The sequence below is a fragment of the Macaca fascicularis genome, chromosome 7 (assembly GCF_037993035.2).
Source record: "Macaca fascicularis isolate 582-1 chromosome 7, T2T-MFA8v1.1".
Classification (NCBI taxonomy): Eukaryota; Metazoa; Chordata; class Mammalia; order Primates; family Cercopithecidae; genus Macaca; species Macaca fascicularis.
The window spans coordinates 169,412,334-169,435,876 of record NC_088381.1 but is presented as its reverse complement, the minus strand read 5'-3'; the positions used below and the strand labels follow the sequence as shown (position 1 = coordinate 169,435,876).

Below are 23,543 nucleotides of genomic sequence, written 5' to 3'. Positions count from 1 at the left end.
GGGGGCTCAGCTTTCCAGCTGGCTGGAGCAATTCAGAGAGGTCTGTCCTTCCCAACAAATGGAGGGGAGGGGTTCAAGGTTACTCTGTCCTACATAGGTGGACATTGGCCCAGCAGGCTGCAAATGTAGATGAGATTTTACACAGACTCTAAGAATCACCATGACATTATCTAACATTTAAAAAAAAATCCTACAAGCAAATTGGACAGAGGACTGAAGCAGGGAGAGATGCTGGGAAAACCTGTTTTCTTCTCAAAGCACTATCAGTGACATGCCATATGGTTTTTGCCAAACCATTTGGCTGCTTTAAGATTTTCTATTCCCAAATGTAAAATTGAGCTAATAGAATTTGCCACCCTACCGGGATATCACAAGCACTAATCAGAATGTCTATAAATGCCTTTGAACTCCTTTGGAAAAACACGCAACCAAAATACCAAGTGGGATTTACATAAATGTCATGCTAACCCCAGATCTTCATCTCGACAGTGGGAATTTAGGGCTTACGTGGATGCATTTATTACAGTTCTCACCGAAATTACACATGACTGGATGCCGTGAGCTTTAATTTTTTTTTTTTTCACAAGACTGTGCAACCTGCCAGGTTGAAACTCAGAAATTTTTCCAATGTGAAGTCCGTTACAAAGAACAGTGTGCACTGAAGAAGTCTTCTGTGACTATTTGGGTCTATCCCATATGCCATGGCCATTGAGGTCCTGTCAGGATTTTTGGTTTCCTTGAACTGAAAATAAGACAACCTGATCTTTTATCCTCAAATCTTTGGGGTGTGCTACGGTGCATTACCTTAATACTCATGCATTCTCTCTCCTTTCTGTTGGGAGAATTGAGAAAAATATCTCTATCGACATATCTACAAAGGTTCATCCTTTAGAAAGCCCCGTGACTGTTTATTTGACTCTTGGATAATTATACTTAAATCCATGTGTTTACTTCGGAGATCTCCAAAAAGAGTAGAAAAGATCTAGCAACCCCAAATTAGTTTAGGAACCAGCATGTCCCTTGCTTTAAGGAACACAGTAAACATTTCAAAAGAGCATGCCAGCTCATTATCTAACTCTCTCTTCAGTGACTTCAGGGAAAACAGCAGCAGTTAAGCAATGTTTGCCAAAAGCAAATCTGGGGACGGGTGTTGATTTTAAAAGAGAAGGAAAGAAGAGCTAGTTGCTCACTGCAGGTTCTCCTGGCTCGGCGGTGCGGAGGCAAAGGCCTGTTTCTGCAAAGACTTTGAGGACCCATGACTCTTCCTCAACCTCCAGACCGCTGGAGGTCCCTGATAGTTGAATAAGCTAAGTGCAGTGTGCCCGCCTAGTTCTTTCCTGGAAGATGAAACGCAGCTCCCGAGTCGGGAGACGGAAGAATGGATAAACATTCCTCAATTGCTGTTGATAGGTTCTCACCCCAGAACCAGGGCAGTCGGCCTCATGCTCCAGAGTGCAGGTCCCGTAAGGCGTGAGTATGGGGGTGTTTTCCACCATGACACCATGTGCATCCCCACACGGCCCCCAAATGTAATTAACATGTCCTGTGGCTGTTGGAGATTCTGGCTTGTTTAGAGAACTGGCTACCTGGCACTCCAGGCTCGACTGCAAAGAAATGCTCTTTTGTGATAACGCGTCTGGACATCCAGTGCAAGAAACTGAGCGTTAGCCCCCCTGACCCTCCCACCGCCCAGAAAGACTCCAACTGAAAGGTTGCACAATGGCTGATCAAAGTCCCCCACATTTCTTTCCAGGGCTACGATTTTGTTCTGTCTCCACTCTGGGGAGTTGGAAGGCTGGAGCACGGACCAGCCATCCCTCCCCCTACCTCCTGGTGATGTTTGGAAATCTTAATTTTGTTTTATAGGTCACAGGTCAGCCCATCCATGCGGATCCTTGTAATTGGACAGGACGTGCTTTGTGTGGTCTGATTACATCTTTTCTTTCAGACCCAAGGGGAGCCGTCAATTAGAGCCGTGCTTGAGCCTAAGGCTGACCTGAACCGTTTGAAGGCAGATCTTCTATGGAGCGCCCCGGTACTACTTCATTTCCAGGAATCTTAATTACAAGGCATTACTCTGATGGATTGAATGTATTAAGTAGCCTCAATTCACCCCAGTTTGCAGCCCTTTGGGAGGCGGCTCCCGTCCCATCATTTTCTGCCCCCCTTTGCTGCCCCAGTGCCATGGCACCCGGAGGGCTTTGTTCCAAACCAACTTTGAGTCGTGAGTATTATCTGAAGCCCCTCCCTTGCCTGGAGGCCTTTCAGAAACTACTTTATCTCTTGCAGGTCCTTTTCTGGAAAGGTCAAAGGGACGAGAGGGGTCTCTGCAGTGTCCTGGATCTGGTTTCAACCTCACCTTCTCCATGTATGAGAAAACAAGTCACTTGGATTCACTGTGCCTCGGTTTCCCCAGATGGCGAGCAGGACTCAGTCTTTTGGTGAGAATTAGATAAGACTTAGAATGAGATGAGAATTACATGTGAGTGCACAGTTGGGATGTGGTGCGCATCTCACGGTGGGGCTGTGACTGCCACGCAGACCTGAGATTGCCTCTGAAGAAATGCCGCTGGCTGGTTCGTGGGCCATCTCGGCAGGATGTGTGCTAGGAGCAGGTGCTCCTGACCTTCCTCTGTGGCTCTTGCTAAGTCCTCAGTGATACAGAATGCTAGCCAGGCCCCTGGGGGAAGGGACACAGGGCCCCTCTGAAATTTCAAAGCTGGTGTGCACAGCAAGTTCCAGGAGAAGGTGGGCACATTTGCATAGTCACCAAGGAGCCTCTTTGTTGGAAGGGAATCAAGACAGGACCCTCCTCCTTTTTGCAATTTAATAATGAACAGCCGGGCATGGTGCTGACTTGGGGCTGCTGGCAGGGACAGGCACCAGCGTTGCCAATGGAGAGCTAGCTCGCTATGACAGAAATTCAGGGGCAGTGCCGGGGGCTGAGTGGGGGTGCCAGCAGTTCAGTGTGTGCTGGATGGGAAGGGGGGCTGGGAGGCCTTGCTAGGAGCAGTGGCTACCGATGTGTGAGCAAACCAAAGGAGTTGTCACCCTGGAGCCTGCTCAATAGAGCACCCTGTGATCACCCTGCTAGGACATCCTTGTGGCTATGGACAAGTGCCCACTGGGCGACACAGGCACCTTATCAGAGCCCCTCCCCAACCCCACGCAGTGAGTGCAGTCGGATTCACTCTTTACCAAACAGCAGCTTAGCATCCACTTTTCTCCCTTTTTCTTCTGCGTCGCCGGAGGGCTCAAGTGTGACTAGTTGCAGATGTAGCACTTGTGGCCGTGGGAGGCCACACGTGGCTGATGTGGAAGGGGCACTGCAGGTGTGATGGAGGCAAGGCATTGAGGAAGCAGCTGCATGCCCTCTGGCCTCGCCAGTACAGTTTGCCAGGTGCCGTCTCACACTCTAAGCTGGCCAAGCCATCCTTGGGGATGGCCCTGGAGCAGCACCTGCCTACCTGCCCGCTGCAGAGGTGACAGCATTTCATATGGCAAAAGCTTCCCAGGGGCCAAATGGAGAGGTCATCAGAACCTTGTGGTGAGAACCAGGTCCAGATTTGGCTTTCTGGAGATGAATGGCTAACATGATCCACCTATGACCACAGACTGTTCCCTGAAATAAGTCACAATTTTGAAAGAATGAGTGAGCTTTCTCCTGGGATTTGATTTGGTGAGAGGATAAGAAGCACACTGCTTTGGCCATACTGTGGGTCTCTAACATGGTCTCCAACCCTTTGTTTCATTTTCTCCCCTCCCTCTTCCCCTTGTCCCCCTCTTTTACTTTCCTTCCTTTGAATAGCACCTGGTCCATCAGAGGACAAGCTTTCATGTGTTAGCCATCACCTCCGTCATCACCATCATTGTCATCATCATCGTCCTCATCACCTCGACACACTGAGCTTTGTAGCTTAAAAACAAAATGCCTTTAACAATGTGTAAGATGCCACCTTTGGGATCAAATGGGAGTTTGGGATTATTTCTATTTTCTAATCGTTCAGCCCCCTCCCACTAAGTGTGAAGCATAGAGTCATTAAGTTGAAATGGATTTTGTTCATCACATGGGCCCTCAAATCCTTTCTGGAACAAGAGTGGATGTAAAAATAAATCAAATAAATACATTTTCAGCGTGTGCAGCCCAACCCAGAGCTCCTTGCAGATAACTTCTTCCTTTAAAGCACGTGGAGCCCAGCCAGCGCCACTGGGAAAGTGGCAAAGAGAAAAGCCGGCTCTGGCCCCGGGCTGCATCAGAGCAGTCGATTGAGCTCTTCGATTCCCAGCACTTCAACACTGCTTGCCTCTTAAGGATTTTCTGAAGGTCACTGATGCTGACAGGGAGTGTGGAAAAAGGATGTTTATACCTGGGGCTGGGAGATGCCCTCTCTCAGGCTGGGAGAGACTGGCAGAGCTGCCTGATAACGAGAACAGTGCCATCCACGCCGTTCTGAGCACATGGTAAGCCTCAGGCACATGGCACACGTGAGAGGCGCTTCTGTGTCTCCTGGGTTGTTTATGACAATCATGACAGGTAGCTGCCACCTTCCCATTTCGCAGTGAAGGAAGCGTGGTGTGGGCAGATGCAATTGCAATTTGTATCCAAGGTAGGAAAGTGGCTGAGTTGCAGGCTGGACTTCTGTCCATATTATTATGGGTTGAACTGTGCTCCTCCCCCCCAGATTTATATGTCAAGGTCCTTCCTCCCAGGACCTTGGAATGTCACTTTACTTAGAAGTAAGGTAGTTGCAGAGGTAATTAGTTACGATAAAGTCATGCTGGAATGGGGTGGCCCTCGTCTAATAGGACAGGTCCTTATCAAAAGGGGAAATTTGGAGACAGACCCCACACCCAGGGCAGATGCCACCTGAAGATGGAGGCAGAGGTCAGTGTGGTGCTTCTACAAGCCAAGGAAGGGCAAAGATGACCAGCGAGTTAGGAGAAGCCAGGAGAGGCCAGGGACAGATCCTCCCTCACAGTCTTAGAAGGAAGTAGTTCTGCTGACACCGCGATCTGGGCCTTGCAGCCTCCGGAACTGTGAGCGAGTACATTTCAGCTGTGTAAGGCACATGGTCTGTGGTGCTTTGTGAATTACTGCCTCCCTGGGAGACTGACACAGACATCAAACCAAACCTGTCCCCTTTCCACTATGTTTCCTTGAGCTTTAACGGAGCAACGAGAAGACTTTGGAGGCCACCTTGAGTCCTCTACAGGGCAAGGATGGGAAAGAAGCAGGCCTGGGGCCCAGGGTTCCAGGGCACTGGGAGTAGACTCTTGGGTGCCTGCTGGTGGCTATTTCCTCCTCCTCTCTGTTGAGGCACTTTTCCCATTTCTGCACTTGCACTTGGGCTGAGACTCCTCAAGAGGGGACTCCCTTGTGCCGCCATCTGTGGCCACGGGAGGGATCAGGGTGGCTCAGCGGCCATGCAGAGGGTGTGCAGTGCTGGAGAAGTCGTGGAGGTGAGCCCCACTTGTGAGGCTTCTGAAAATGTTCACTGTTGGATAATGAGTTTTTGTTTTGTTTTGTTTTGTTTTGTTTTTTTTCAGGAAACTGATCTCTTACTAGAACCAAGTCAACAAGAGCTACCCTTGGACTTTAGATGCCTGGGAGCGTCTGGAGTCGTCGGGCAGAAGGAGAAGGTGGAGCGGGTCTTCCCGGAGGCCGGCTCCCACAGGGGCGGCCAAGGCTCTGGGCCTCTCGGCGTGCCTCTGTGGATCCTGTTGGATCCAGAACCGTCTGGATCACCTGAAGAGTTATTTGAAACCAGCTGATTTTCCAAGGGGGCAGTTGACATGGGTGGGGATATCACAGGCAGGCGCACTGGCTTCAGAATTAGAGGCCAAAAGTGTGGACTCTCTCTGTCACTAACTCAGTTCTGCTCTCCAGCAAAACCCTTCGCAGCTCGGGCTAACCTGTCTGTGAGTGGAGGTGGGCAGCTCCTGTCTCAGAGTCCTGGTGGGGGTGAGGTGGAAGGCCCCGGGAGGGCACCCTACAGTGAATTCTGTAGCTCCCTCCCCTTTATCTCCCACGTCGTTTACAGTGTAGCTGGGGGTCAGCACGCGGTCCCTACTTTATATGCTTTGTTTGGTGATTTCGATATTTAAGCCTCTGTCAATTCAATCCAAACTTTGCTACAGAAAGGGCAAGATGCCAGGAAATGCTGATAGTGGCTAAGCATTGTTCTTCATCTTGAACAGTGGTTCTAAGTTGACTCTGTGGTGTATTTCTAGTGGCAATACTAGATATTTTCCTTCATGGCAAAACTGAGAATCTTTATTAAAACAACTACGTATTATTATTTAACATCCTGATTCCAAAGTGACAGCAGTATGGCACGGCTTATTAAGAAAGTTTATATCTAGGTGCTTTGACAGTTTACTAAATCTTTTTTTTAAAAGTTATTATTTATTTATTTTTGAGAGATGGGATCTTGCTATATTGCCCAGGCTGGTCTTAAACTCCTGGCTCAAGCAATCCCCCTGCTTTGGCCTCCCAAAATGCTGGGATTGGCCAGGTGAGGTGGCTCAAGCCTGTAATCCCAGCACTTTGGGAGGCCGAGACGGGCAGATCACGAGGTCAGGAGATCGAGACCATCCTGGCTAACACGGTGAAACCCCGTCTCTGCTACAAAATACAAAAAACTAGCCGGGCGAGGTGGCGGGCGCCTGTAGTCCCAGCTACTCGGGAGGCTGAGGCAGGAGAATGGCGTCAACCCGGGAGGTGGAGCTTGCAGTGAGCTGAGATCCGGCCACTGCACCCCAGCCTGGGTGACAGAGCGAGACTCCGTCTCAAAAAAAAAGAAAAACAATGCTGGGATTACAAATGTGAGCCATTACACCCAGTCCAGTTTACTAATTTTTTATGATGAAAGGCTTTATAGCCCTAGTCTCACCTCACTCTTTAATGCCTGCTTTCCACCTCCGAAGCTAGAATGCTCCTGACGCATACGTGTGGGTCTAGGGTGGTGAGTGGGCGTTCTCTCTCTCTCTGATCTCTGCTAATAATGTTGAAGGATACAGGCCTAGTTTTTCAGCATCCTTATTCTGAGCTAGGGAGGAAGGAACGAGAAAGAGAAGCGGGGAGTGGAGAGAGAGAGAGAGAGTGAGAGAGAGAGAGTGGGAGAGGAGGCAGGCAAAACTGTCTATGGGCCATTTGCGTGCCTTTGAGAATGTTAATCCCTGTGGCTTCCCCCAGAGAGAATGAGCAATTTTCCACTCTCATGAAGAAAAAAGACAATTTCCTTGCTCCCAATAGGAGTTCGCAGGGACCCTGCGCTGCTCTGGAAATTGCACGAAATGTCAATACTATAGACGGACATACGCATCAAGCTCTTCTTAGCCTGGCTCCTTAACAACCACTCTGGTGTCCACAGCCCGCCTTAGCGACACACTGCATTAGCGGTGCAGTCCAAGATGACAGGTTTTAAAAAGAGCTGTGTCCTCCTGGCGCGGACAATCTCATGGTGAGAATGTGTTAGGCAGGAAGCGATGTGGGTCTTCAAGCAGAATTCCCGTGACTCTGAGCTGAGACTTACCACGTGGACCCTGAATTACTTGGAACCTTGTACTTTTAGTGTTGGAGGGTGCAATGGGGTGGGGGCCGTCTCTTCTAGCAAGATTTTAAGTTCATGAGAGGCATGTCCTGCCCCGTGCCTCATTGCTAGCATCCTGTGTAACCCTCTAGAACCTGAAACTTACCATACCTGTGTGGGGAGGACCTGCCAGAGGGCGTGGCTTTGACACTTGTTTATGGGGCAGGCAGGTGTGTTGCAACCCTGTTTGCAAAAATGGGGCTGATTTTATTCTTACTGTGAAGGTCTTTAGCTGTTTTCTTCCAGAGAAGTACTACCTTTCCTGCTCTCTCTCTTTTCTGAACGTTTCTTTGAAATATACTACATAGGCAGAAAAGTGCATAGGAGTGTACAGCCTGATGCCTTTTCATTGACAGAACACACCTGTGTAACTGGCATCCAGACCAAGAGACAGAACATCCCATAACCTCTGAAACTGCCCCACTCCCCTGTTACAGCTCCTGCTCCCCACCAGGGTAAATCACTAGCCCGCCCTCCAATGACACAGAGCAGTTTTGCCTGTTCTTGTACTTTACATAAATGGAGCTACACAGTATGTGCCTTCTCAGCGCCTGTTTCTTTTGTTGCAACATTTAGTCACTTAGTCAGATTTAGCCACAGTCTTGCCTGTGGTTTTAAATCCTTCATTCTGGCTGTTATAGGGTAATCCACTGCATGAATGTACTACGGTTTATCTGCTCTACTGATGAGGGGCACGTAGTTAGCTTCCAGTTTGGGGCTATTACAAACAGTGCCGCTGGGAACATTGTAGTTGACACTTTTTGTTGCACGTCTGTGAGCGTGTCTACTGGAGGGCATACCTGGGAGTGACATGCTAAGGCCAAGGCGTCGTTAATCTTTAACAGACAGATCCAACCAAGGCCGTGCCAGTTTGCAGCGGCCAAGAGGGAGAGTCCTGCTTGGGTACATCTTGGCCATACATTTTGGTCCACACTTGGTGTTTTTCTTGTGCACATTTTTGTTGTTGGCCTTTTCTTTTTCCTCCCCTCTCCTCCAGAAATACAGCCATTTGGATTGACAAAGATGCAACAGCAATTCAATGGGGAAACAGTAAATAGTCGGTTCAACCAGTGATGCTGGAACAACTGGACATCCATATGTAAAAACATGAACCTGGGCTGGGTGCGGTGGCTCACGCCTGTAATCCCAGCACTTTGGGAGACTGACGCGGGCGGATCACAAGGTCAAGAGATCAAGACCATCCTGGCCAACATGGTGAAACCCCATCTCTAGTAAAAATACAAAATTTAGCTGGGTGTAAGGGTGCACGCCTGTAGTCCCAACTACTGGGAGGCTGAAGCAGAAGAATCCCTTGAACCCGGGAGTGGGAGGTAGCAGTGAGCCAAGATCTCGCCACTATACTCCAGCCTGGTGACAAAATGAGACTGCGTCTCAAAAAAAAAAAAAAAAAAAAAAGAACCTGAACTTGAACTTCACTCCTCATATACTAAGAGTGCGTGTATGAGTTCTTTTCAAACACCTATGGAATATTTACAAAAATCCTGTTAGGAATAAAATCTCAGCAAAGTCCCCAAGGCGGAACTCACTAGGCTAATTTTTCTGACTTCAACGGAAGACAATTAGAAATCAGTATCCAAAGAACGGCTCTAAGAGGCAGAGGGTTTTTGTTGTTGTTATTTGTGGCTGTAGTCCCAAAGCCTAGAATAGTGCCTGGCATCAATTTTTGAATTAGTGAAAAACGTAATGAGGCATACTGATTAGAAAGCATCCCATAAAAATTAGCAGAGGAGCTAAAGTAATGATATGTATTGTTCGTTGAATGTCTAGAGGTGCCTTTTCCAGGCTCTAACATCCTCATGGAGAATCCAAGCCCGTTCCTTCTGCAATGTATTCTCATTGCCTTGGCCTCACGGTCCCGAGATGATGATGATGGCTGTAATAGTATTAATAACTATTATTATTGTTATAATGATAATGAAACTTCATATAACTTTCTTTGTGCCAATTGTTGTTCTAAGCCCCTGATGTATTGTCATACAGTCCATGCTCACATCTGTCCATGAGGTATGTGTTATTTTACCTCATTTACAGATGGGAAAATAGAGGCATAGAGTGATTCAGTAACTTGTCCAAAGTCATACAGCTAATAGTTAGTATAGCCAGGAGCTAAGCTCAGGCATAGCCCATAGTCTGTGCTTACTTTCTAAGTTTTATTGTAACTCCAGGTGTTGTATTTTCACAGCCAACGTAGGAAGAAGGAGGCCACACGAGGCCACGTAGCCACACCAATCTCAAGGGAGGCCAGGAAATCGAGTATCTGACAAAAAAGAGCAGGAGTTCCACCTTAGATGAAGCAGGAGCCGAGCCTGAGAGCAGGACGCACTGCCATGGGGAACAGAGGGCCTGGTCCCTACAGCAGGAAGGAGTCAGGGATCACAGATGGCATTGACAAACGATATCTCTGCCTTATTAAAAAACTATCTACCTACAAATTAAAAAAAAATTCTAGATAACTTGGGTTAAAAAGAAAATAAAAAACTATTTAGAAATAATTGGGAATAGATTAAAATTCAGAAGAGGAGAAAAGATCTAAAGAAGGGGAAAAATCTAAAGAGAAGGATAACCCATAGAAAAAAATGGAAGGAGTAATCAGAGAGGACTACAGGCCCACACTGCTGTGCAGGCATATTCTGCATTTCCAAGGAATAATGACATTCATATTAATATTATACTTACAAGAACTATTCCACAGAATATAAAAAGATGATCTCCAACTCATTCAATAAAGCTAGTATTACCCTGACACCAAATCCAGACATAACTAGTGCAGAAAATATATAGGCCACCCCGCTTGTGCAAATGACTCAAAAAAATTCCAACTAAAACATGAACAAATACAAGAATGCGATGTACTAGAAGATCACATTTTTCCTAAGAATGAAAAGATGGTTCGAGGTTAGGGGACCTATCAGTGTAATTTCCGGCAATAACAGTTAAAAGAGACCGACTATGTGACCATCTCAACAAACGTAGCAGATAGTGCGTTGCTGCTCCATCTTCCACCTGACCTTCTGAGGTCTTCTTGCAGGGATTAGAAGTCTGGAAGCTCTGTTTCCCAGGCTCTCTGGCAATGGTTCCAGTTTAGTTTCTATGACTGAGAGGTACTCATTAGTTTGGCAAAAGTGGAAGAAGGCTGGACTGGAGATGTGAGCGCTGTTGGACAGGCCACAGACTGCCTGAGCCTGGTTCCACACCAATCACATGAGACTATTGTGGGAATCCTCCTCCTGGAGCTATACAATGGGTACACTCTGACTTGGGGCGGGGAGGGGTTGTGCAATATAATTTTTGCAGAAAAGAATGGCCATCATCTTTTCAAAGTATTCAGTACTCAGGGTTCCTCCTGAAAGATGTAAGTTCCCTTCTGTTGGCTGAAATAATATAAGAAATGGAAAAAGTACACTTCCAAGAATTTCAATTTAGATACTGTTTGTATTTGTGTGTGTGTATGCAAAACAGTTCTTGTGTTTTTCTGTACAAGATTTGGCATAATAACTGCAGATTTTTTTGGGGCTATGGATAACATTTCTGGAGCGGTGTCTCACTTGTTTACGTAGATTACTGACTTGCGGGCATTCTTGGCTCTGTGTCAAATGCCTCTGTGTTAACTGGTTAGAAACGAAACAAGTTAGACCTGGCAGGCTTCAAGTCTCTGTAGGCAATAATAGATGTTATCAGTTATTGATATCGAACATCTTTATGAGCAAGCATTGTGTAAGTTGCTTTAAAATGTCATCTAATTTAGTCTTTGCTATTGATTGATTGATTCAGTGAATTTTTGAGGGGTAACTCCTATGCAAAAAACACTGAGCTAAGGCCAGAGGATGAATAATAAGAATGATAATAAGCCAAATGCGGTCTCTGCCCTCATGGAACTTACAATGTGTCAGAGAACAATCTATGAAAATATAATTGGGGGCTAGGTGTGGTGGTTCACGCCTGTAATCCCAGCACTTTGGGAGGCCGAGGCAGATGGATCACAAGGTCAGAAGTTCAAGACCAGCCTTACCAAGATGGTGAAACCCTGTCTCTACTGAAAATACAAAAATTAGCTGGGCATAGTGGTGTGCACTTGTAATCCCAGCTACTCAGGAGGCTGAGGCAGAGAATTGCTTGAACCTGGGAGGTAGAAGTTGCAGTGAGCCGAGATCGCACTCCAACATGGGTGACAGAGCAAGACTCTATCTCAAAATAAATAAATAAATAAATAAAAACATGATTGGGATCAAGATGAGGTAAGTACGCTCCCCTGGGGCTCCAAGGAGTGAGTGAAATGGAAGCCCTGGACAGGAGGCGCAGGCAGCCCTCAGGATTCCTGGAAGTAGATGGTAGCAGGCTGACTGGGGGAGGAAGCTAGAACTGAGAGAACTATTGTATCAGCAGCAAGTCTCATTTGACACCCTTAGTTCTTCTTTTCCCTCCAGTATCTTCTAATTTTACCTCAAATGCAGCTGAAAACCAGGAATTACATATTGAGTGTGAACAGAAAACTCCCAAGGCAAGCCCTCTGGTTCTAGTCTGAAAGACAGGAAAGAGGGACCCTACAGTTCAGAAAGGATGGAGGAAATTATTTTCCCTCTCATGTGTTAGTGGTTGTCCTTTCTTGTCCTTTTTGGGAACAATAACTCCAACAACTGCAGATTTCTATCACACGCCCATGAGTCAGTGGCAGTGGGATGGCGTTTTTTTAACTGCTGAAAGAAAACTGTCAACACGGAATTCTTTATCCACTGAAAATTTCCCTCAGGAATGAAGATGAAATAAAGACATTTGCAGAGGAATGAAAACCAGGAGAAATTCTCCCCAGCAAACCTGCTTGCTTATTTGATTTTGGTACCTGTCATTAACCCTCATAAATAAAATCTGCTATTGTGATATTATGGAAGTTGCTAATTCTATCCTTTTTCTTAAAAAAATAGTGTTAGAAATACATTTTCAGTGCTGCAAAAGAAATAGCACTGGAACACAAATTTAATTTTCTCAGCAAGGCAATTTTATTTCTATAGAAGGGTGTGACTCATAGATGGAGCAATGGTGAGAGCACACCTGGACAAGGGAGAGGAAGGGGTTCTTATCCCTGATGCAGGTAGCCCCTACTGCTGTGTCATTCCCCTATTGGCTAGGGCTGGACTGCACAGTCTAAGCTAATTCCGATTGGCTATTTTAAAGAGAGCCAGAGTGGCAGGATGAGTAGTTTGCGGGAAAAATGGTTACAGAACAGGTGACTCAGGATGACTAAGAACAGAGCAGGTGACCAAGGATGATTAAGGTCAGAGCAGGTGACCAAGGGTGACTCAGGACAGAGCAGGTGACCAAGGGTGACTCAGGACAGAGCAGGTGACCAAGGATGACTCAGGATGGATCAGGTGACCAGGGGAACAGATGTGAACTACTGATTAGAACTGGTAGGTTGTTTACTGAGACTAGGGGCAAGAAGACAAGGAGAACAAGGAAGTTAACCTTCAAAATGAAGAACAAAGAACAGGGGAGTTGAACATAATGATAAATTGGTTCTTCGGAGAGGATCTTAGAACTCATTGTACTTAACAATTTACAGACTAAAACCTTTGAAGAGGAATTTATTATATCCTACCATTTCCCCCCTTCCAATTTTCAAAGTCTTTCCTCTTCAAACCTTTATAACGTGTCTTGGCTTTGCTGCTCGACTTAATCCTCTAAAAGAAAAAAAGCTGATCTGAATAAGGTGGAGGACAGTTAAGGAAGGTTTTAGTAAGTGCTGCTTTTATAAGTCTTTGCACTAGCCCACAGATGCAGGGTATGACACAACACCTAACAAGAATGAGTACACCTATTACAGCTGCAAGAGAAGTAAGAATTGAGGCTATGAGTTCTTTCCATTTAACGAAATACTTTTCTAGCCACCCTGAGAAAGGGTTATTGACTTCAGAATTTTTAGCTAACAGGTTGGATAAAGCAGTAAGTCTTTGTAAGGCCCTTGTTATGCTCCCAGAGGGGGCAGTGTTTTTTGGGATAAAGGTACAACAGTGAGTTTTAATCATCACACAAACACCACCTTTTTCAGCTAATATATCTAGGGCCATTCTGTTTTCCCAGTCCATCTGGCTAGTGGGCCTCAATTGTTCTGCTATTCCTTTGACAGCATCCCTGGTGTAATTAACAAACCACTGCTGATTATAATAGGTGTAATTTATCCAGTCTACGTTTTTATTGTCACCCATGAAAATATTGAGTCAAATCCTGCAGCTATTTGATCTTGTGCTTTAAATTTGTCTGATACTCCTCACGGAACTCCAATAGCATTTATATAAACATGGGGGTCAAAGGACCCATGCTGAACACTTCTTCTATGATTTTCTTAATCATATTGACGGAATGCTAGGGTGAAAGGGATGGCCAGCTGGACTAGAGCCCAAGTGTTGCTCTAATTTCTTGCAAAGTACCCAGCAATAGTCCCCTGCAATACCACCACACACATGCTTGAGGATGAACAAAGGCAGACTGATTGGTAAGCTCTTGAAAAGGCTTGGTTTCAATGCACCCTGTTAAGTCTCCAAGGAATGCTAACTTTTCCTCCTGCCGTGAAAGGCATGAGATGAAGTTAATATCAGGGGCTGGAGGCCGGATGGCCCATGGGGACAGACCTACAGGGCTCTTGACCTTAGGGAACATCAGTGAAAGAGTCTTGCATGACTCATTGCCCCAGACTGTGGGGTTCTGGAAGAGAGCTACCGTACAGCTCATGCCCGGTCCGTGAGAGGACCACCCAAGTGGAAAGGGGACAATTTGGGTCTCTGGCCTGCCTGTCGCAGAAGCTTACCGGTTTGTTTTGTTCAGCGTGCAGACAGAATATTTAATCTATTCCAGCTAAGAATTTACATCCTGATACCCTGTCTCAATTGCTATAGTTTGTTTTAAATCTTTCACCTTTACAACAGCTACTTTGGTTTTATCATTGGGTATATAACAAGAGAAGGTTTGGTTAGCAGAGAACCTAGGAGACGGAGAAGAGGGTGCAGGAGGTGAGGAGGCAATGAAGTACATTTCAAAAGATCCTATGGGGTCCTTCCCTGAGACTTGTGCTCCTACACCAAAGAAATGGCTTGATGAAGGGGACGAACTCTGGGGAACAGAGATAGTAGTCTGTGCTGGATTACATTGGCTCAGCTGACAATGGGGAGGGGAAACTCCTCTAGTAAAATGAATATGTGGTTTTAAGAAACTGCAAGTACTAGTTGGGGTGGTCCACCCTTCTTCTGTAGTATTTATAGAGCATTGGACCAACTTTGGCAGAGAAGCTCTGTTCTAGGAGGACAAGATTCCCAGTTCATACTGGAATCTTCGTCAAACTCCTCACAAATTAACTTATCCCAGTTAACGATTTGCAGTCTGAGGAGAGCTAGGAAGGATAAAGATACTTTTCTGAAGTGGAGAGTTGCCTCTAGTTTGGCAGATCTTCACAGGGCATCACAAGGAAAGCATCAAAAGTAATGGTTTGGGGTGAACTTGACCTAGTTACATTACTAACGAGAGGACTAGCAATAGAAAGGGAAAAGAAAGAGATGCAATATAAGAGGATCAAACCTGTTTTCGCGTTAGCTTGGTTGGAGTTGGCCCTGGAATAGCTGTCCGTGATTCTGGAGGGGGTGTGCTCTTTTGACCCAGGTGTGATGAGTCCATCCCCTTTCTGCTGTTCGAACTGCAGGCTCGGTGCTTAGAAGCACTAGGTAGGGTCCTTCCCAAGCCAGTTCAAGTTTTCCTTCCTGCCAACTTTTGATGAGGATGTGGTCCTCAGGCTGATGTCGGTGTACTGGAAACTCTAGGGGTGGTACCTGTGCTAAAAGACCTTTAGTTCTGAGGAAAGAGAAAGTGGAAGATAAACCAAGTATATAATTTCCAAGAAACTGATCTTTTGTTTTGAAGGTGGGAACGTCAGCAGTGGAGAGCAAACAGGGCAACCTATACAACACTTCATAAGGGGATAAGCCAACATCTCTTGGAGCAGCAGTTCAGATTCTCAACAGGGCAATGGGAAGGCATCTAGTCCATGGCACCTGAGTCTCTGAGACGAATTTGGCTAGGTGGTTTTTTTATAGTTTGGTTCATTCTTTCCACTCTTCTTGATGAAGGTGGGTGCCAGGGAGTATGATATTCCCATGTTATATCCAGTACCTGGGCTAATTTCTTAATGGCATGTGCAGTGAAATGAGTCCTATTACCTGCATAAATGTTTTCTATTTATCTAAACTGGGGTATAAAATTTTCAACTAATGCCTTGACTACATTATTAGCAGTTGTACTTAAAAAGGGAGTAGCTTCTACCCAATGAGTAAGATGATCTACTATTACTAATAAATACTTTAGACGACCAATTGGAGGCATCTCTATGTAATGAATCTGGGTACTTTGGAATAGCCTTAAGCCTGGACTCCTACCCGCAAAGGGTAATCTTTTTATAGTTTGTTTATTCGTTTTCTTGTACACTAAGCAACTGTCTGTAACCCGTTTGGCCAGGGTATAAATTCCTGTGCACCCATAAACTCTGAGGACTGCGCCACACATGGCTTGGGGCCCCCACTGGGTCTCTTGATGCAGTTGGAACAAGATTTCCCTCATAAGGGGTTTGGATAACACTTCTCTCTGGTCTGGCGATATCCATTTTCCTTCGGAATTCTCTTTAGCACCTATTTCTTACTAGTTTTTAGACCAAAGAAAGCCAAACACCATTATATATTTGACAATGCTTCCTGTGTGATTTTATACCAAACAAGCTGAATTTCACCTATATATTAGTGTGCTATTAATGTTAAACTCAATTTTAATAAAATCTTGTAGACATAGTTATCCAGTTTGAATGTCTGATCATAAGGTAAGATTTTTATAAACTCTTTTTAACCCTTTATAATTTTTGTTAAAGAACAAGTTAGTGCATTAAGAAAAACCCATTGTGCTTTTATTTTAATGTCCAGTTTACAGAAAAACTGGATGATACCCCTTTAACTTTAGCCAATATGTTTACACAGTACTTCCTTTACAATTAACTTTTCAAAACTTGCTTAAACCTTGAAAACAATTTTTAACCTTTTAATGTAGGTAAAAATCCACATTCTTATGCCTCCTTATAATCCTTTTACCAAAAGTATATTTTACTTTCCTTACACACCTTGCACATAACTTTACTAGTTCTACATTGAGGAGGCCTAATTCCTTTTAAATTATACATTTCTTGCATACATTCTCTTTAATAACATTTTTCACAACTTCCACAGACAATCTTTGACATGCCTTAACTTTCTGACTTCTTGTAAACATCCCTTTCTTTAAACAACCAGTCAATTTATTTTAGGGTAAGAATTTACCATATAAGATTCTTTTTACATAAACTCTCCTTTTTTTAAATGTCAAAGATGATAGCCATTCTTTTCCAAAGCAAACTTCCTTCGTATCTGTGGACTAGACTGCCTAAGGTCACAAGGTTAGAAGTTAGAATAATACATGTTACACTGCTAACTTTTCGCATACTTTACTTTTGTTGAAAACCTTGAAAGTTTGGGATTTTAATTATGTGCTGGGTTTAGAACCTAGACAGAAGTGCAGATAAGGTCTGGCTTATTCTAGAATTTAACTCCATGTGTCCTAGGTTTTACCTAGCTGCAAAGCAGGCCAGTTGTACAGCTAAGGAAAGGTAGCCTGTTTGGCTATCTGATCTGCTAGGTTATTTGCTAGGTTATTTCCTCAACTTCCAAAAGAAAGGCGTTTCTGGTGTCCGAGGCCATGGACAATAGCTATTTCTTTTGGCATTGAAGGTTATTTAATACTTGGGTGATTAGTTCCTTGTAGACTAGGTCTTGGCATTTGCTATTAATAAGAATTGGTTAAGTCCAATTTTTTCCAAGTGTGTAAGCCACTCCAAAGGCGTACTTAGAATCGGTATAGATGGTTCCTTCCTGGTTCTGTAAGTACGTTAAGTCTTGGTTGAGTGCAAACAGCTCACACGTTTGAGCAGACCAATTATTAGGCAATTTTTCTAACTCTATTTCTATAAGAGTTTCTCTATCAATTACGGAATCCCAATTGTGTGTTTTTCCCTCAACCACCTGGGAGGAACTATCTATAAATAAGTGTTCTCCCATCCTGAAGGAGTTTCTCCTAGGTCTGGTCCGACCTTTGTATGGTAATCAATTAAATCTAACACGTGCTCCCTCTTTAGATTTGGATCCCTTATTAGGAAACCTTCTGGGTTAAACAAATTATCAGTGGTTGACGTTAAATCATCTTTTTTCTAACAGAATAGCCTCATGCTTTAAGATTCTTGAATCAGTAAGCTACCTTTTTGCTTTCTGACTTAGGATAGTTCTGACCTGGTGAGGTGTGCTCACAATGAGGTTTCCTCCAAAAGTTATTTTTCTACATTCTTCTGTTAGCAAAGCAGTTGCCACTACAGATTGAATGCATTTGGGCCATCCGCAGGTTATGGGGTTAACGATTTTTGATAGGAAGGCTACAGGTTGCCAGTGACTTCCGTGTTTTTGGGTAAGTACTTCTAGGGGTACACCCTTGTTCACATTGACAGAGAGATGAAAGGGCAGTTCTAGGGAGAGTAAAGCTAGGACAGGGGCAGTTACTAGCAACAACAGGGTTGGTGGTTTGGACTACCTGATTCATAGCTCTAAGGTCTTGCACCAACCCGTATGACCCGTCCGGCTTCTTTACAGGCAGTATTGGAGTGTTATAGAGAGACATATAGAGTTTAAGAAGCCCATCACGTAGAAGACCTTCAATTATCAATTATAGGTTTTAAATTTACCCTGGCTTTTAAAGGAATAGGATATTGCTTTCTCTTTACTACTTCCCCAGGGGTTTCTAATTTAACGTGAATCAGAGGAATCTGTAACTTTCTTCCATTCCTGTCCACACCTCGGGATGAATGTGTTCTTTGTCTGTTGTGGTAAGCAAATTTAGGGAGGGGAGAAATTTTCCATGATTGATTTGGAGGTGTAAGCCTAATTTTAGCATTAAATCTCTTCCTAATAGATTTGTCCCTGCTTCCGGAATTAACAGAAATTTAATACTAACTGATCAGTTTTTATATTTCACTTCTGTCTGCTCTAAGACTTTTGCTCTAAATTCCTCTCCTTTTACCCCAGAGATACAAAGTTCTTCTTGTGAACAAGTTACACTAGATGGAAGATAAACTGAGAAGTGAGCCGCTCCAGAATTGATTAAAAAGGTAATAAGCTTAGGTTTAGGCCCCACTTCTAAATTTATCAAGGGCTCTTGGTGGGACTCAAGATAAAAAGATAGAGCCCCTGACTTCCTTAGTCTTCTTCAAAAGCCATAAGTGGGATGACATTTTCGTCCTTTTCCCATTTGGGACATTGTCTTTTAAAGCGATCTATTTTTCCACTTTTGAAACATCTGTTCCGTAATTTCTTAGTAATGTCTGGACAGCTATGGGTAACAAAGTGGAGCTTTAACATTCCTGTCTAAGGTGGTCTTCTGATTCTAGGTCAGCGTATTTTCTCTTCTGCTCTTTAAGACTTTCTAAAAATTCTATTGGTCCCTCATCTTTTCCCTGTTTTATATTAAAGCCCTTGCTAAGATTCTGGGTGCGGGGCACCAATTCTCAAATTCTTTTTATTACCATCTCCCTAAGGTCTTTCATATTTCCTCAATGGGCTATATTGTTGTTATCCCATTGAGGATCCTGGGCTGGGAATTTTTGTTCAGCTGCTGGGACATTCTGACCAGGAGGGTGTTTATATCCCCAAATGGTCATAGTGGCCCAGCATATCATGCTCCTCTCTTCTCCTGAGAATAAGATGCCTAAGATAGACATTAACTTGGCCCAAGTATATAACTGGGGTCCTAAAACTGATCAATTTGATCTTCCACTCCATAAGGGGCATCTTAGAGTGGTTTAAACTCCTTTTTTTTTTTTTTTTTTTAGATTTAGGGGAAGGGTCTGGGGTGGCAGCTGGAGAGGAAGTTTCTTTAGTCCAAATCAAACAGCAGTGTTTTATCATTTGCTACTTTTTCTTGTGTTTGGACCTTCCATTATCTTTCTAATATTCATTCTAACATTAGGCCTAGAGGACTGTTAGAGGGGATATTATCATGATCATGATCTTTCCTATCTTTGCTTGCTGTATTTCCCATCCTGGAGAAAGTGTTTTTCCCTGAGTCCGTGGGGGCTCAATCTCTCTTATTAGAAATTTCTTGCAGCCTAGCAAGTCTGTAGGGCTTAACCTCTCACCCTCCAGCTTCCGATTCATCCTTGTCCGTCTGCTTCCCTTGTGGGCATTTTCAGGTCCTTCTTAGCATAAGCCATGTGAGGTGCAGATCCGGACTCTGCACTCGCTACACACTCAGTTGTGTGTTTCACTCACACACTTTCAACCTCCAGGATGCCCTGACCACCAAAGAATACCTCACCGCCCCCCATGGCTTTTTTTACCTTGATATGTCCCAACCAAGGAATACTTCACTGCCCCTGCGGCTTTTCTTATCTTGGTCCTGACCACCAAGGAAATTCTTCACCGTCCCTGCGGCATTTCTTACCTTGGTCTGTACACAGTTACCTGGTCACCGTGGTATGTATTTGTGGGACTTTTCTTCCTGCGTTGCTGAGATTCTGGCTTTATTCATGACACTGGGTGGGTCCCAATTCCTTACCCCTGAGGCCACCGCAATGTGGCAGCAGGGTGTGCCTCCTCACAGGAGAGGACGGAACCCTTCCCCAGAGGAGAATGGGAATCCTGGGCAGGCCCGCAAATGTGTTAGAAATAAATTTTCAGTGTCGCCAAAGAAATAACACCCAAACATAAATTTAATTTTCTCAGCAAGGCAATTTTATTTCTATAGAAGGGTGTGCCTCATGGATGGAACAATGGCAAGAGTACACCTGGATAAGGGAGGGAAAGGGGTTCTTATCCCTGATGCAGGTAGCCCCTACTGCTGTGTCGTTCCCCTATTGGCTAGGGCTAGACTGCACAGTCTAAACTAATTCCGATTGGCTATTTTAAAGAGAGCCAGAGTGGCAGGATGAGTAGTTTGTGGGAAGAATGGTTACAGAACAGGTGACTCAGGATGACTAAGAACAGAGCAGGTGACCAAGGATGACTCAGGTCAGAGCAGGTGACCAAGGGTGACTCAGGACAGAGCAGGTGACCAAGGATGACTCAGGATGGATCAGGTGACCAGGGGAACAGATGTGAACTACTGATTAGAACTGGTAGGTTGTTTACTGAGACTAGGGGCAAGGAGACAAGGAGAACAAGGAAGTTAACCTTTAAAATGAATAACAAAGAACAGGGGAGCTGAACATACTGATAGATTAGTTCTTTGGAGAGGATCTCAGAACTCATTGTACTTAACAATTTACAGGCTAAAACCTTTGAAGAGGAATTTATTATATCCTACAATAGCATTGCATATTTCAGACCAAGAAGTCTAGAATTATTATGAGCCAGCATTAACTGACTTGTCTGAAGCTACACATCTGGTTTGTAACTAGGCAAGGTTCGGACGTAGATTTTCAAGCTCACTCATCCAGGGTGCTGATTTACACCAACGTACACTGGCCAGGGGCACCAGGGCAAAGAATGCCAATACTGGTTTGAATGATCATCTTTTTGGGTAGGCACTTCTCGTTTGTTGATTAAATTTTACAATCAATTTGGAACTTTTATGTTGTATTTCTATGCTTTTGGTTGCTTCTCTAATTTGGCTTTCTTGCAGCCCATTCCATTGTGAAAGATATAGTTGCAAGCCATAAGTATTAATAAACAATAAGGAACAGAGTTTATTCACTCACTTTGAAGATACTCTATCTCTTCCCAAAATAATCACCTATTTTAGTATACATTAAAATATTTTTAATTGACTTGATTGAGGTATGATTTCATGAGGTTTGACTAATCATAGTGAAATCTTTGTCACCAAAAGTTCTGCCATGTGACCTTATAGTCGACTCTCCCTACCCTGTGGCCACAGGCAGCCACTGCACTGCTTTCTGTGAAAAGATGGGCTCCTGCATTAGGCATTGTTTGTGTCTGGCTGATTTCATTCAGCATAATATTTTGGGATGTTTATCCATGTTACTGTGTGTATCAGTAGTTGGTCCTTGTTTATTGCTGAGTAGTGTTCTATTGCATAGATATGCTCTAATCACCAGTAAGTAGGCATTTGGGTTGTTTCCAGTTTAGGGCTATTAGGAATGAACGGGCTTTGAACATCTGTATATAAGGTATTTTGTAGACATGCATTTTTCATTCCTCTTGGGGAGATATTTACAAGTAGGATTTTTGGGTCATGAATAAGTACATATATGTTTAACTACTAAGAAAGTGTCGGCTGGGCGTGATGTGTCACACCCGTAATCCCAACACTTTGAGAGGCCAAGGCGGGTGGATCACCTGCGGTCAGGAGTTCCAGACCAGCCTGACCAATATGATGAAACCCCACCTCTACTAAAAATACAAAAATTAGCTGGGCATGGTGGTGTGCATCTGTAATCCCAGGTACTCAGGAGGCTGAGACAAGAGAATCACTTGAACCCGGGAGGTGGAGGTTGCAGTGAGCTGAGATCATACCATTGCACTTCAGAATGGGCAACAAGAGCGAAACTCCCTCTCAAGAGAGAAAAAAGAAAGTATCAAACGGTTTTCTGAACTGTGTACACCACTTTGCTTGTCCACAAGCAATAATGACGGTTCCAGTTTCTGCACATCCTCACCAGCACCTGGTATTCTGCAGTGGTATCTCATTGGGGTTTCTCACTTGCATTTCACACGTGACTCACGGTGCTGAGTCTCACCTGCTTACTAGGTGTGTATGTCTTCTTTGGTGAAAGGTCTGTTAAAATCTTTTATTCAGTGTTAAAACTAGGCTATTTGTCTTTGTTACTTTTTAAACAGGTAAAACAAGGCTCAGGAAGCCACCCATATACAGACCCACAGACAGGTGCACCCAGGGACATGGGACACACAAAAGGAGGGACCTTCACACAGGCACGCCAGTCCTCTCGGGGAGATGCGTATGCACATAGACCCATGCGGGAGGGCAGAAGGGGGTGCACTTCAATCTGACAGCATATCCTCACATACGCAGGCACACACATGCACGCAGACATGGTGGAAGACGTCCAGTCACACAGCCCGGTGCCGCTCCTGTTCCCCTAACAATCTGGGAAGGTTTGTATCGAGGAGGGATGTGGAAGGTGAAGGAGGACAAGGTAAGGTTCCTTGCCCTCCAGTCCGCAAACCATCAGCCCTGGAGAGTATTCTGCGTGCCTGCAATGGGCAGCAGGAAGAAATAATAGATGAGTGCAACGAAGGAAGAGCCACGAAGGCATCGAAACACCAGCTTCGAGGGACTACCTGAGAGAGCAGCCCACGGGAAGCCTTCCCGGCCATGTCGCCTACTTTGGAGGATGAAACCAACTTGGGGGCAGATGAAGGGGGCTCCACGGGAGGGAGAGCAGAGGGAGAAGCAGGTCAGGGCAGGTGTCTTGGCCTGATACCCATCGGCCCTCCCTGGCCAGGGATGCAGTGCAGACCACCCTGCAGGGGCGTCAGACACAGAGCCACTTACACAGGGGCCTCTCTCCACAGCAGGAGGCCACAGGAGGTCACAGCTAGTGTCCCATTGCTGTACAGGGCTCCAAATGCAGGTCCGGGGACTGGAGATGAATCTTAGAGACTTTTTTCCTCTTTAATTAGTAGGCTTTTTTTGGTTTGTTTTTTGTTTGTTTGTTTGTTTGTTTTTTAGAGTAGTTTTGATTTTACAGAAAAATTGACCAGAAAGTATATAAAGTTCCCAAATATGCCCAAGCACAATTTCCTCAATGATTTCTATCTTGCATTAGCATGGTATCTCTGTTGCAATTGATGAGCCAATTGATACATTATTATTAATCAAAATACACAGTTTACATTACGGTTCACTCTT

The 23,543-nt window shown here is 44.7% G+C and overlaps 1 protein-coding gene across 1 annotated transcript in view; it reads left to right on the top strand.

Moving 5' to 3' along the window:
* LOC123574614 (uncharacterized) overlaps nt 1-6,304 on the top strand; it is a 121,220-nt gene extending 114,916 nt beyond the window's left edge. Inside the window, exons 6-7 of the mRNA XM_065547616.2 lie at nt 2,290-2,441; nt 5,548-6,304. Of these exons, the coding sequence (XP_065403688.1) occupies nt 2,290-2,441; nt 5,548-5,772 (377 nt within the window). The 3' untranslated portion in view covers nt 5,773-6,304. The remainder of the gene's footprint in view (nt 1-2,289; nt 2,442-5,547) is intronic.
* Nucleotides 6,305-23,543: the final 17,239 nt, after the last annotated feature.